Below are 16,323 nucleotides of genomic sequence, written 5' to 3'. Positions count from 1 at the left end.
TGTGAAGATTAACATCCAATAAAGCAACTCCACCCAACTGTTTCAAAGTAGTAATATATTGCCATGATATCCACACACAGCCCAAATGATTTCCTTTATTTTTTCATAACATAAAACCGATAGGCTGCACCAATTCCAAGAGATACTTCCTAGTCCAAGGAAGCAGGGATAAGAAATAAGAAACCATACCAATCATGATAGATTGTGCAACTTTGAGCCGCACATGAAGAGGCCACCCTTGAGATTTCCAATACATAAACCTATCATGAATTCTGGAGGACATCCAATCAAGCAGTGCTCAGGGAGGGACTTCCACACCCATGGGATATCCCAACTACCGCGTAATATCTCCTTTGGAGACAACAGCTCCTTCCTAGTCCAATTCTCGCAACTCTGTCTCCATACAAGAGATCAATGTAGATTTTTTAGCATTAATGTGAAGGCCCAAGGCCAAACCAAACAAACTCCAAGCGGTGCCCGATTGGCATTAGTTCGATCAGCCTTGAGAAACATAAAGGAATTATCTACCAAAGATTGACCCAATGTTGACACCCACCAGGAAGAGATAAACCAACAACGTTCCCATCCTCGACCAAACAATCCAACAAAGACAGCATGGGGTGAGTGACCAATGCAAACAATAAAGGAGAGAGGGTATCCTTGAAGAAGAGAATGAGATAAAAGCAATCTCTTCTATGATTCCCTCATTAAGTGCAACATGTGCCACTGCATCCTAACTAATAGTGTCAATAAGAGAACTCATACGGTAACCAAAGCCCATGGTAGACATTCATTGCCACATGAAGGACCAGCTAGCATGATCAAAAGCCTTTTCAATATCTAATTGGATCATAATTACTTGTTGGCTAGAGGCTTTGGCATAATCAATCCCCATTTCAACATTCAAAATTTTATGCATGATGTTCCATCCTTCAAGGAACCCATACTGACAAGGATGAATCAATTATGGACGCTTTCTGCAATCTGTTGGCAATGACTTTGGAAAAGATTTTGTATAATGAATAATTAAAATAGGCCTTCACTGCTTTAAAGTGGACGGACAAGGAACCTTGGGTAGCAACAAATAGCTATAATTTTCCAATCTATAGGCATCAATCCGGATCTCCAAATGTCATGAGGACATGAAATTTTATTGCTTTGCTTAGCATTTGATCAAAGGTTAATCAAATGTGCAAATGTGACTTGCACATGTGAGGTGATGTAATTCAATTATTTCATTGTGTGAGACCCAAGACCCCGAAATATCAAATGGTGCCAAAGGCAAAAGTTGTAATAAGTTATGCATGGCATGTACTAGGTGGTATCCAATGCCAAATTTGGGCTTAGACCGATTTATTGGCTACTAATATTAGTGGTGACATTAAAGACTAGCCATTAATTAATGTCGGTCTAAGGGCTAATGATTGCTCAAGGATAATTGGAGGATAAATTGGCCTAGCCAATTTAATTATTGACTAGTGAAAATAATTTTGTGAGCACTAGAATTACCATACAATTTTGGACATTGGACAACCTGTTGGCCCCAAAATTGATGCCCCTTGCGGTATTTATTTATCTTATATTGCAAATGAAAGGAGTATAACTAAGATCCTCTCATCTCCTCCGCTAATCCAAGTGCCTCTTGTTGTAAAAACTGACCAATAAGCCACCAAACCAATTTGCCCCTTGGTTTGCTTGGAGATTGGCCTTCACCTTGCTCCTTGAAAGACAAATTCAGTCCCAAATCTTTGGCCCTTGGTTTGCTTGGAGATTGACCTTCACCTTGCTTCTTAAAAGACAAATTCAATCCCAAATTTGATATTGGCTAGCTGGCCTCTTGAATCTCCTTGAAATTCCTCAATTTTAGCTGCTCGAATTGAAGCCCTAGACCCTCAATTATGAGCACGCATCTCGAGGCAGCTGTCAAAACCCTAATTTCTGTTGTAAATTAGGGTTTACATTAGAGATTGACTGAAATCTCTTTCTCTAATGACTCAAATTGCTAGAAAATGCTGAGATAAATTGAGAAATTGCTAGGAAATGAGAGAGAATGTTGTAGAGAGAGAAATTTCAAAGTTTCATCGCAAGAAATGTTGAAAAGCTACTGCTGCCCTACTCAAACAGTCATGAAAGCTGTCACCTATAACTTAGGACCACCAAAAAAACGGCTGCCCCCTCCTATCTGCTGTCACTTGCACTAAAAGGTCCTTGGGCTGCTTTCACTTGCTCCTAGAGGACTCCAAATTGCTGTCACGTGCTGTAGGACTTATTGACTACAAATCACATCAACAGCCTCTCCTTGCTCTCATATAGCCTCCTCTTTTGTCACAATGGTTGGAATAGACTGCCACCAACCCCTAAAAACGTTTTTCCCACTTGCATGGGCAAGTTTTGCCAAGTGGAAGCCTTGTAATCCCATTTTCTAGCATTATTCAAACTAAATTAATTTTCAAAATATTAATTCTAAAAATTAATTTAATAGTGTGCATTTCAGTTTTGTGAATTTGTTAATTGTTGTAATTAGTGCTTAATCAAGTTATTCACCACCCTGTCCAAGAAGGAAGGCCGGTTTCACCAAACATGCTGACTAAGACAAGTCAATGGATCCTTAAGTTGTTCCACATTGGTTGAAAACAGCTCATTAGGGAGGCCATCCCAACCCGAGCTTTTCCTACGGGTAAATGGCATAGTGCTTCCTCCACTTCTTCCTCTGTGATATCTACTTTCATCAAATCCCTCCATTCAGACTTGACTTAATTTCAAACCAAGTCATAAATGTATCTTCGAGAAAAAAGAACTTCTTGCAGACCCAACAAGAATTTATAGTATTCAAGGCACATCTGAATGATGGATGAGGCCTCAACAACCATTTCTCCTGGCTCATTTATCAATGGCACAATTTTTCCTAGGCATATTTCCGATACAAACATGCAAAAAAGTGATGCGTCTTGCAATTCTTATCATACAAAGCATCCAAATGAGCTAGCAATTTGAACTTAGCATATTATTTTTCTTGTAGACCTTGAACTCTACCTTTCAACCATTCGGAATATGTGGCCAAATCATCAAAGTTGTCCCCAACCTGTTGCAAACTGAGTGAATATCCCAATAAAGAGTTCAGATACTGGAATTCAACACGAAAAGCAAAGGCATGCTAAATACCATATTGTCTAGACAAGGCACGTGCATTATCCCTAAAAACATGCCACGCATTAATGCCCCCAAATAGAAGTTGTGTGCTAAACTAACCAATCAACTGTTGCATGTACCCAAAAAACCGATCATTCAAAAGAGAAGACTAATTGAAACTCAAAGGCAAGTGAGCGAGAAGAGCCTAAAGGCATGCACCGTCCGATGAGTCATGTCTAGAACCAAGGGGTAATGGCCCAAAAGAACATGATGCCTCTCCGCCCACATGTCCACCTCTGTTAAAAGAAAGAAATCACTCTAGCATATGTACATTCTATCCAATCACGTCAAAGTTTCTGAATATTAAAGACATCCGTATGTAAGACCTAACTCATGAGGATGTAACCACAACCACATGTCTTGTTGCAAAGCCAAGGCAGCCATAGCATACCATCCTTGACGCTCAGGGCCATCCATAACAGAGTGAGGCAAAGTCACTTGTCCATAGCTATACAAACATTAAATCCACCCATAACAAGCCCCTGACGAGCCATGGAAAGAGACTGCAAATCCTCCCACAGCTGACAATGGTCTCGGGGTGTTTTAGGTGTGTACACACCTACCTGTTGAGCTAAAAATGCATTAGCTTCACTTAAAACAGCCCAAAACTGTTGAGTTTCACTCACGCCTACACTCACAGAGGAGTATCGGTGATCAATAGGACACTCGGGCACTTTATACTCCCCATATAAGAGGTTTTTTTCCCCAGACTTATTCTCTTTTTTGTATGTACCTATGTTACACATTTACGTGCACTTATCATGTTGCACACACTTTCGGGGTGTGAACACCCCTTACAACCCTAAGGTTTAAGGGTTTTACTTTGTACTTTCATTCTATACTCTTTCAGTCTATTGCATTGGGTGTCGTGCTTCACTCTCCACACTGTCTGCTGCACTCTCAGCTGAGCTTCGATCCCCTCAACCTCTCACATTTGGTATAAGAGCTGAGTTCAACTCTCCTCCAAGAACTCTCACTAGGGCTACAAACCTAATCAGCATCTACACCAGGTACAAGGCCACCTGTGCCACTACTGCTCATCTCCAGCTCACGTGCTATTGTCAGCTCCCGCCCTAAACAAGCGCCTCCCTCTGCAGTCAGCTCCTAGTTTGTGTCTGCTTGCTCTGCCCCCAGTGCCTGTTGAGCGCCGCCCTGTGGTGCTCCTCTTGGTGCTTGCCCCCGGCGCCCACAGCACCGCTTACTGTGCCGCCTTCAGCACCCCCAGCGCCCGCTTAGACTTTGCCGCCTACAGCTTGGATTGTGACGTCTGCCGCCTGGACTGAGACGCCCTCCGTCCACTGTGCGCCGCCCTGTGGTGCTCTTGCTACCAGTGCCACCAATACAGCCTCGCCAGCACCCCTTGCCCGCCACACCTCAGCAACACCTGGTCCAGTGCACCTCCAGAACGAGCCAGTACAACAATCAAATTCAAGGTAAAACGACATTTTTTAAATCAAATTTTTATTTCAAATCCTATTCACAAGAAAAGGATTACGCCTGGGCAACATATCTCTATATTTTCAAGTGTCTAGCACACATTTCACACATAGATTTTGTGAAATTTTGGGGTTTTTGTTGTCAGTTCAAAGTTTGGCAAATGTGCTGCAGTCTCGGTCTGAAGAAATAGACTATTTTTTACCATTTTGGGGCTTTTGCTTCTACAGTGTTGCCAAACATTAAATGGCCTTGGATTCCATGCATTACAGACAGGTTTGACAGAATGAACTTCAATTTGCGAATTGCAACAACCTATTTGCTGTAATTTCTCAAAATTTTGAGATTTCCAAGTTGGTCCAGCTTGGACATTGCTCCTTTCTTGCTCTTTTTTGTTGTATTGATTATCATGGCAAATCATGGAGGTGATGTATTTACCTATATATCCAAGGAGGACATGTTGGATGGTAAAAACTATTCACTTTGGTCCTTCATGATGAAGAATGTGTTGATTGCAAAGAATCTTTGGGACTATGTAAGTAGAGAAGAAGTTAGGCCTAGAGTTGTGGCTCTTGCTACTCCTCAGGGAGGACATGGACAACGGGCACCTCAGCCTGTTCAGTGCACTCCACTTATGTCACTTCCCCAAAATTCAGTAGCTCAAATGGCATGGGATACACGGGATGCATAGGCTTTGTCACTAATTGCATTGGCAGTTCAATGGTCTATCATCCCTCACATTCGGTCTGCACCTTCTTCACGAGAAGCCTCGCTAACTTTGGAGCAGATGTTTACTGGTAAGAATGAGACTTGCATCTCTTTCTTAAAGAAAGAGCTTGAGACAATGAAGATGGATGAGGATAATTCTATGCAAGATCACTTAAACAAAATTCAAGACTTGCATGAGCAGCTTATGAATATCGATGCGTATTACTCACATGCATAGCTGATATCTACTACATTGAACTCATTACCGCCCTCATACTTACCTCCCCATGAGGATTGCCCCACAGCCGATTACTTTTCTTCAACTAGTCAATTTGCTCCTAGAGGAGGAGCAAACAAGAAGAAACAATGGTATGGATGTCATAGCCTTTGAGCAAGCTTTAATGGCACGACAGAAGGGCAAGGGAAGCCAAGCAAAGAATGCTCCGTAGAGCTCTGGAAATTCAGGCACTTCACAGGGTAATAAAAAGCAAGGGGGCATGCAAGCCAAGAAGGGCAAATGCCATTATTGCAAGAAGCCAAGCCACTACATCACTAAGTGTAGAAAGTGCATAGCCAAGGAGAAGAAAAAGGAGTTAGAGATGTCTATTTCTGATACTCCTTCCAATGCTACTAAGTCAACATCCTTTGTTGCAGACATGGGCTATTGCTTTTATACATACAGTTATGATTCTTCTTGGGCTGATAGAGCATTTAGCTCTACTGAGAATGCAAGCACTTGGTTTTTTGACAATAGTGCCTCTAGGCACATCACATCTCGCAGAGATTTATTTGCTTCAATTGGTGCAGCTCCCATTGGCAAGTCTGTACATTGTGCCAACAATGCATCATACCCTGTTAAAGGTATTGGGGAGATTGTGCTCAGAGCCATGGATGGCCCTATTCTCTGCCTACACGATGCTTTGTTTGTGCCAAGTATAAAGAAGAATTTGCTATCTATTTCTTATTTGGCACGATGTGGATTGCAGGTCACCTTTGATGATGACAGATGCATGGTGAGAGATTAGGAACACATGACTTTAGTCTTGATTGGCACTCTATGTCATGGGTTATATGAGCTCGATGCTCCTTCAGTTGATTAGTCAGCATACTTAGCGTCCACTCTTACTCCTGTATGTTATAAGCGGAGTTATGGCATGCTTACATGGGGCATGTGAACTATGGTAGCTTGATGCTCTTACAACGTACACAGATACTAGATGGATTACCTCTTTTGGAGAGACCTCCTGAGCACTATGCGACAAATATATTTTGGGAAAAATGCATCGGTTTTCGTTTCCCTCTGATGTTGCTTTTAGAGCCACAGCCAAGTTACAATTACTATACTTAGATGTATGTGGCCCTATGCAAACAAAGTCATTAGGTGGATGTTACTATTTTGTGACTTTCATTGATGACTTTACTCGCTTCTTCAAAAGTGTATGATGCATTTTTTGGCTTTTGTAGCACTTGCTGAGAACCAATCTAGCTGTAAAGTAAAGACTCTCCGTTCGGATCGAGGGGGGGAATATATGTCCTCTATGCTGAATTCCTTTTTGAAGCAAAAGGGCATTGTTCACCAATTCACTATTGCTTATACTCCACAACAGAATGGGGTTGCAGAGAGGAAGAATCGGTCACTCATGGAGATGGCCAGATGTATGCTGAAAGCAAAGAGCTTGCCACACAATTTTTGGATGGAAGCCATTATGTGTACTTGCCATGTTTTGAACAGATGCCCCACCAAAGCATTAAAAAATGTCACGCCTTTTGAGGCTTGGAATAGCCGGAAATCTTCCGTTGGGCACTTTCGTACCTTTGGGTGTCTTGCATATGCACAATTCTCCAAGTACGTAGAAAAAAGTTGGATAACAAGTCTGTCAAATGCATTTTTGTGGAATATAGCAGTGAGAGCAAAGAATACAGACTATATGATCCTGTCTCTTTTATAAACAGCTCATCAGAGTCTACCCTTTACGTATGTAAAGAAGGAGGATCCATATTGATCATTTGTCTATATGTTGATGACGTTTTGCTTACAAGGACACATGTTAATCAGATTTCAGCATTTAAACAAAACTTGCAGCAATCTTTTGAGATGTCAAACTTGGGGTCTTTGCACAGTGATTTATTTGATATCCACACATATGCTCCAGCAGTTGGATTCCTTATCTACCTATGCAACACTAGGCCAGACTTACAATTTGCAGTTTCAGCCCTGAGCAAATATATGCATCAGCCACGTATATCACATTGGCAAGCTATGAAGCGTGTTTTCCGTTATTTGCAAGGTACTAGATCTCTTGGATTGCTTTATGCCAAGGAGGGACCACTGCACTTACATGCTTACAGTGATTCTGATTGGGCTGATGATTATGATTCTCGTCATTCCACTTGTGGCAATTGTTTCTTTCTTGGCTTATCTTGCATATCTTGGCTTAGCAAGAAACAGTCCACTATTGCCACATCGTCATGTAAAGCTGAATACAAGGAAGCTTTCACTACCACAGTTGACTGTGTATGGATTAGACGCTTGCTAGCTGATCTGGATGTATCATGTCATGGAGCCTACTCCTTTATTCACTGACACTCAGAGTGCCATTGCAGTGGCACGGAACCCAGCGTTTCATGCACACACGAAACACATTGAGATACATTATCATTTTGTCAAAGTGGATGATTTTCATGATGAATGTCGTATGCAAAACAACTTCTAATTTATGAGTAATAAGGAAGACGGATATTTATTTATGAACTCAAGCCTAAGTAGTTGAAACAAGAAACTGTGAATACTCCTTCCCCTTCTTTTCCTTCAAACAATTTTGTTTTCAAAGGTTAAAATGAAGTAGATGCATATTCATCATCATCATTTCAATTTAATACATTTAATGGACAAAAGGAACCCACATTATTTCCCACATCTACACCTATCACAAATCCATTTAGTCTCCCTTTCATCCCACCCTCTTATTCTGCTGCCACATCCATTTAGCCTCCATTAAGTGCACCCCATGTTGCATCTCATGTAGGATCACATGTGTTTTCGTTCACCACATGGGGAGGTTCTTCAAACTTAAGCACAACCGTTAGGATCTCATCTCTTCCTCGGTCAAGGGGTATTCCACCTTTTCCTCACACACTTTCACAATCATTACAACCTTGGTATTCCCCCCCAGTCTCTCCCGAGTGTGGATTAGTTGGTGCCACAGTTTGCCTCCATGGCATTACCTAGTGGACCCTCTGTTCATTATGCCATGTCCTAGCTGACATTTGGACAGGGCTTACCTGTCCTAGTGCCTCCACCTCCACCGCACCTTATGGAAACATTCATGTTCTAGTGTCTCTATCTCAATCAGTACTCATTGGACACTCACAACCTATTTTTTCCTACCCATCTCTTCCCCCTCCTTATCAAACACCTCCACCACCACCATCTTATCCTCCACATCCATCTTACTCCACATTTCCGACACCTCATGGTTCTACCTCATCTTCCGTCAAGCATGCATTCAATGACAAGACTTGTTTTAACAGGTCAAACTTAACAACTTGGTCGAACTTAATGAGGCATGTCCTTGACTCACAGAACCTATGCGATCTTGTGCAGGGGTTGGAACCCCCACCCAATCCCGCACTTGTTCCGTACGATGACTTGAAAGTCAAGTTGGCTGAGTATCGGCGTCTCCTTGCCGAATTCTCCACCACAAGGACTCCTAAGTACTCTAACGATCAAGTCACATTGTTTCTTAACAAGTTGCTGCATAAATACTTCAATTTTGTGCAGAAAGTGGTTTCTCTACCCAATGTACCCACATTTTATGAATTTGAGTGTCAACTATTGTGTTATGCATGACTGTTCGATCAGTTTCATATGAATAATCCTTCAGAGGGGACTCTTGTTGCTCATTCTCAGAAGGGGCAACAAGGAAAGGGTAAACAAAATCAAACTCAAGCAAGGGACTCACAAGGAAACTCCCAGTCTCAACTCAGACCCGAGTTGCAGAATGTATCTAAGAAGAATAAGTATTGTCAACATTGTCAAAAGGCTGGCCATCTTGATGATGAGTATCAATCAAAGGCAAGAGGCACAGCATCAAAACCCAAGTCACAGACTCCACCCCTCAATCGAGCAAGCTCCATCAAGGGAGGTAGGGTGATGGCAAGGGGCAATGCAAAGGCTCACACTGCCACTAGTCAGCCATCTTAGTCGACAACATTCTCAACTCTAGAGGGCTTGTCTAACTAGTCTATAGAGGCCCACATCGTCTCCATAGAGACATCCAATGCGAGTCTCGTCCACAACTGTAAGTTGCCTCCCAATGAGGTTACCACAAAGGTCCACTCGTTACAACCGAACATATCAACACATGTTTGGATTGTGGACAGTGGAGCTACACATCACATGACTCCTATTGAGGACATCTTCCATACTCGAGCCCCTGCAGCCGAGGGCGGGTCTTTGTAGAAAACAACTCCTCTGTCAAGATTCAAGCTCAAGGTTGCATCAGTTTTGCCACTAACAAGAGTCTAGAACTGGCTTCGTTGGGCAATGTATACTATGTCCCTCAGCTTGGGGTGAACTTGTTATCTGTTCAGTAGCTTTGCCAGTTGGGGCAAGCAGTTTTCTTTAGAACGACCACAATCGAGATCCTTGACTCTCAAACTAGTTTAGTGATTGCTCGCGGTGAGGCACAACCTAATGGCCTATACCACATGACCCATTTTCTTATCGAGCTAACAGTCGAGGGCTCCGTGTTCCATAGCTTCCAGGCATTAGCCATATCTCGGGAGCCTACAAACAATGAGCATCTTTGGCATTTTTGCCTAGGGCACTTTGACTTTGACTCTCTTTATAAGTTGTCTTGCTATGAGATGGTTGAGGGCCTTCCTCGCCTGAAGCTAGCTCAAGATGTCTCTAAAGCTTGTCAACTCAGAAAGCAACACCGTAGTCCATTCCCTCAATAGTCTACACATAGAGCTAAGATGCCTCTTAGGTTGATTCACATTGATCTTTCTGGGCCGCCTTGAACGGTGTGTTGTACTTTTGGATAGTGGATGATCATTTGAGAAACATGTGGATGTACTTTCTCAAGTATAAGTCCGATGCTTTCACATATTTCTCTGCTTGGGTACTACTGGTTTATAACTAGATAGGTCCTCGTATTGGTTGCATGAGGAGTGATAGCGGTGGTGAGTTTATCTCCCACGAGTTTTTTGAGTTTCTACAGCAACATGGCATCTCTTGCCAACTCACCTCTACCAACTCCCCCCCTCAGAATGGAGTCGTAGAGCGTAGGAACCGAGCAGTCATGGAAATGATATGCTCTATGCTATTCGCACAGAGCTCCCTGTAGTGTATATCCTCAACTAGTGCTGCCTGACTGCGGCTCTTCCTTAGAAGATCCCATACAAGGTATTCTTTGGCTCTCCACCTGTCATATCCCACTTCAAAGTCTTCAGATGTCGTACATACACACACATGCCTAATGATAAAATAGGAAAGCTCACTCCTCGAGCTAATATCCTTATTCTTGTAGGGAAACTTCTTTGGTTGATTCATACTAGGCCAGACTTAGCTTACTCTGCCAACATTCTCAATCAGTATTTCACAGCACCTAGGATGTCACATTGGATTGCATGTCTTCGGGTTTTGCATTATTTACAGTGTACTTATTCTTATGGCCTCACTTATGGTTCTGGTTTATGTTTGCAGGGGTACACTGATTTTGATTGGGCGGGAGATCCTGGCACCCGCCATTCCCATGGCAGTTACCTCTTTACCTTGGGCACAACCAATTCTGATTGGGCGGGAAATCCTGACACCTGCCATTCCCATGGCAATTACCTCTTTACCTTGGGCACAACTCCCATTTCTTGGTCCAGTCATAAGCAAGAGGCGGTGGCAACTTCCATGGCCAAGGCTAAGTATAGGGTTCTCTTCAATGGCACCACCGAGGCCATCTACTTGAGGAGCTTACTAGCGGTGCTTCACTTCCCTTGTGACTCTCCCACCATTGTCTTCTATGACAACCAGAGTGTCATTGCCCTTACGGGCAATCTAATCATCACACCACGGATGCAGCATGTGGGAGTTCACTTTCACTTTTCCAGAGAGCAAGTTGAGCTAGGCATTATCTGCTTAGAGTTTGTGCCTTCATCAAACAATTTTGCAAACATTTTGACCAAAGTGGTCAACTGGCCGGTTTTTCACTACTTTCTACCAAGGATCGGCTTGGATATACCCTCCCCTACTTCTTCAAATTGACGGGGAGAGGATGCTTCCCTCTTGCTTTTCCTTCTAGCTTAAGAGGGAGCGGCTACTTCTCTTAATAGTGACACTGATTATGCTTACAGTTTTTAGACATTCATTCATTCATTTATTCTTTTGCATTGTACTTATGGACATTTGTAACTTCATCCGCACTATCAAGATGACATGATTGTAAAAGGACACTTAGGCAAGTGAATAATTCCCCTGCGAGGGCATTGTTCCAATGGCACCATTGCATTGTATTTTGCATAAGCATGACATCTTGCATCTCCCTTCGCATTACCCCATGCATTGACATTCTGTTCATGTAAACATGCATCTGTTCATATTTATCCCTTTTCAGTCTTTTGGAGTGATCAACTCTAGATCCACCATATTCGTGGCATTGCACATGGCAGTCTCCAAGGCAATTCTCCCTAGCTTGCTTGCTTGCTTTGCTTGTCTTGCTTGCTTCACATCTTTGCTATATTTGTGTTACCCACACCTTAGTTATTTTCCTTATTCACTAACACCCAATAATGGTAGGGATAGTATGCTTGTTTTGTGAAGGTCTTGGGTCTAACCATCCCTTATCACTCTCCCGTTTGGGACACAGATACTCAATAGGACGAAAACTGATTTAAAACCCTCATTTATTGTTAAATCTATCAAAACTACAAAGCTCTCAAAAATAAAAATCCATAGTTGATTCCATCCGCCTTTGCAGGTCTTGGTAGGTCACTGGGCAGCCGACGTGCACTCTTTGTCCGATGCCCTGGCCTCTCTGGGGTGATCACTTGGGCTCCCTTGGTAAGATATCCATCGCCTCTGTAGTCTTAGTAGGCCACTAGGTGGCTGCCGCGTACTCTTTGTCCAATGCTCTGGCTGCTTTTGGATGGGACGCCTTAGGGTAAAAGATAAAGAAAAAAAAGGGCCTGGTTGGCCATCTTCTTGTGGCACCGTTGTTGGGCCTGAAAGGTGGCGTTGAGCTAAAAATGCATTAGCTTCACTTAAACAGTCCCAAAACATGCTTAATTAAAAAAAAAATCTTGTTTATTTAAAAAGAAATGTGTTCCTCGAGAGTGTTTGTATCCCATAAGCACAAACCCACTTGGGAAGGCCCAAACTTTCTAAAAATAGGTATGCTGTCCTCCATTCAGCTCTAATCTCGTTTTTGCAAGTTTCAGGTTTTTTCAGCTTGCTGCCCCACATCCCGTTCACCGAGGACATCGTAGTCCATGCTGTCCATTACAGTCTTTACTCATCTAGCACCTTTTTCCAACCCTCCGTCATTATCTCATTGTTTTTTTCTCTCTCCTCCCTGCAGCATTTCCAATTTTCTCTCTCTTCCAACTGTCACCATCATCTCCTCAGCCTATCGCTATTGTTTTCTCTCTCCTGCAGCCTGTGTTTGCTGTTTTCTCTCTCCTACACTACCATCTACATCAGATCCAGCCTTGCTTGGCTGCATTTGCTAGTGTTCAACATTGGGAGGCTGTCTAGATGCAATTCTGGATCCATTCGGAGTACAACACACTCTCCAACTCATTACCCTTGCCCTGATCCTTCAAATACAGGAGTTTGAGATACAATATTCATTCATTACATAGTGTGTTTGCTACATGAGTATTGTATATTCAATAGTCATATCACTTCATTCATTCTCTGTGTTCACTATCTCTGAGTTACCCTAATCCTAACTGTGTTCTTCTATCAATCTGTGCTTTGTCGTACGGTGTTATTTGTGTTTCTGTGTTAGGGTATTCCTTCACACTACCAACCGCAAGGCCTCCCCTTCAAACATAATCTCCACCACCAAGAATCTACCCGCATATCCAGACGAACCAATTAAGACTGCAGTGAAGAGCGAACAGCCAACATCACTCTAGATTTATGAGGAACCCGGCCACTAAAGAAAACCGTAAAGTCCTTATACACATAGGTGGAATCAACCAACAAGTGCTACTTCTGCTCCACCACACAAAAAACATCCCAATTGCTAGCAAAACTGTCCTCCAAAATCTGTATTGCTTACTGGGCGACAAAGCCCCTTTGACATTTCATAAGGCGAGTTTCATAATGAACAAAGAGAGGAAGATCTACTAGATCACCGCTTTTCCTTTTGTATCCACTAATTTGGCAGCTTGAAATCTTTGCATTTCACTACGAATCACATACACAAGCTCCGCCCTCTACAATCCAGCAATCAATGCACAAGGGGAAAATTGATGTTGCTGAGCTCGAAATGCATCTTGGGAGAGTAACAACATTCCACAAGCATCAAACCTCAAAGTACAATCTATAGCACCTTTACCAACCACTCAAGCTACAGGTACTCGAGAAGATTGTGATTGCAGTTTTGAGAATAATCCTTTACCCCTGCATTGAAAAGTCTAAGCGATATGTCATAAGCTAACTGCACAAGAATGGAATAAGCTTCTTGTCGAGCATGTCGTTTGACCACAAAAACCCAAGGAGCATCCTTAGGCGCCTCATCTTGACACGCAAAACATGACTGAGCAACAATCCTGGCCTGAAGTGAACCTCTATTAGCATTTACATGTTGCCTCAAAGGTACGGGAGGAGGAGTGGACTGCTGCGGCACAGCCTAGGGTTCACACTCCTGCATATCCACCTCAATAACCAAACCAGGCTGCAAACCCTCTAGAGCTTGATCACATTCAAAGACGAAATTACCCATTTAGATAGTCATAGCATTAGATGTCAGCCATTTTGGAACATGGGAAATTTCCCTGAATTTTCAAATGTAATATTTGGGTCTCATAGGCCAATTTGGTCTTTTTACCTATAATCAAAAGAAAAACAAGTAGCAAGAACCTAGAGCCTGCAATCTAATACCATGCCAGAAGTGGTACAGCAATGGAAGCATGGACAAGTGCTGAAATAAATTGCTGAACACCAAACAGAAGAGAGGGAAAACTACAAAAGAAGAGAACTCAGAGATGTGCTCGGGGAATGGAATCCATATACCAAACACGAGACAATCGCGTCAACAATGAGTCTTTGGGTCATAGACACTAGCTCCAGCTCCCTCTCTCCAACAGAACCTGTGGTCATGATGTCTGACTAAGGAGGAGGAGCCTGAATATAAAGGACAAAAATATACCATAAATGGCAGCAGGTTGGTGAGCATTTAATGCTGGTCAGCCAGCAATAAATGCCCAAATTAACATCATATTGACCATAATAAAATGCCTAGAAATATCAAGCATGAGCTAAACTCACACATGAACTGAGCAGACTGCTAACATCAACCATCTGTTAGAAGTATGTGCAGCAAGCCTGGATGAATTGGAGTACTTTCATCTAGCCAGCACCTAAAATCATGATCAATCCTTCATATGTCCTTGCTACATACAGACAATAGAACTTGTAATATACCCATAACCTTATCCATAGGCCTGACCAGGACTACTTTTTTCATTTATTGTTTCCCTGTTCAGGAGGCATCTCTATGTTCATTTTAGCTGGACATGCTAGTTCTCTATTCTTATTGATGATGGATTCATAAAGAAGAAAAAAGGAGGAAAACACCAAGTATGTAAACATGAAAATGCAGAAACTGTACCAAGCCATTCTTGTTGGCTCACAAACAATGTATATTAACTACATATTTATACTAGTTGGAAAGAGGTTGCATGGTGACTAAGACATCTAGAGAGTAATAGAAGAATCTCATAAATGTGTTTTTTAATTCTAAGAAAGAATGATTGTCCCTTGGGCCAAAGTATTCCAAGGCAAAGTACAAAAAAGCCTTGTAAGGGACTTCCAGAATACGAAATATACAGCAGAGGGGAAGCAAAATACAAGGCACCAATGAATAACCAATCAGAAGGTCTAAGTTCCAAACCATGTATGGCTGATAGTGAAAGAAGGTGCCAAAATCCTAGGTCCTAAGAAAAGCATCTCTCCACCTCATAGTCTCCAAACTGACCTGTATCATTTCCCATCTCCCACCAAGAGTGTGGACAATCTCTGTCCAAATCCTGGAGAGAGTCTGTGCATTGGATATGTGCAATAAAGCTATGGCATGGCTGCATCTGGCAGTCCTACAATCCCATGATTAACGAACTTTTAGAAAATTTTAATCAAAGTTGATTTGGGATGGGCAGTTTTTCATACATACAAAACTTGGCGATGAGGGCCTGAGATTCTCACCTTAAGGCAAACTCCCCCTACCAAAACAGCTGCAATGACTGTCACAAAGCAGATTGTAAACTGAAGAGGTGCGATCAAGTAAAAACTCCACCTTTTACCTAGACAAGTAATACAAACCAAATATAAGAACATAGAAAAGCTGTGCATAAAGATCTATGCACAAAGCCCAGTAGATAAGAGACAAGTTGATCAACATTAAAATGAGTAGATAAGAGACAAGTGTGGACAACATTAAAATGCAGAGTAATAGAGAGATTAGAAAAATATTTAAAGCATTCAAATTTAGAGTTAAGGTCCATAAACATGACTTGGCCGAATTTCATCCTCTTTTCTGAGTATTGCAGCTCATACAAGTGGCTCCAAATGGGAAGTGAAACCTTAGGACAATTGCTAGAAACCTGCCTCACTGTGTATTCTTTTATGCTATATCTTGTGAATAGTAATTATGTTTTTTCCTCAAATTTAGGAGGGAAAACACTGTATTTCTTAGAATCTTAAGTGAGATTCAATACTCCCAAGCATAAAGACTGCCAAAATCTCAAGCCTAAAAATATGGAGGAATGATT

General features: G+C 42.1%; 1 protein-coding gene across 2 annotated transcripts in view; it reads right to left on the bottom strand.

The window, feature by feature from the left end:
* Window positions 1–16,323, bottom strand: part of LOC148017730 (GABA transporter 1-like) — an 88,496-nt gene that overhangs the window by 44,542 nt on the left and 27,631 nt on the right. Inside the window, exons 3-4 of one of the 2 annotated variants that reach the window (XM_087661132.1) lie at window positions 15,758–15,855; window positions 15,534–15,648 (exon numbers count right to left, since the gene is read on the bottom strand). In XM_087661132.1, the coding sequence (XP_087517258.1) occupies window positions 15,534–15,648; window positions 15,758–15,855 (213 nt within the window). The remainder of the gene's footprint in view (window positions 1–15,533; window positions 15,649–15,757; window positions 15,856–16,323) is intronic. The other variant, XM_087661131.1, reaches the window with a different exon arrangement.

The sequence above is a fragment of the Lygodium microphyllum genome, chromosome 21 (genome assembly GCF_053477565.2).
Source record: "Lygodium microphyllum isolate KBCC chromosome 21, Lygodium_microphyllum_v1.1.10, whole genome shotgun sequence".
Taxonomy (NCBI): Eukaryota; Viridiplantae; Streptophyta; class Polypodiopsida; order Schizaeales; family Lygodiaceae; genus Lygodium; species Lygodium microphyllum.
Note: the sequence above shows the minus strand (reverse complement) of the source record. Positions and strands in the feature narration are given on the sequence as shown.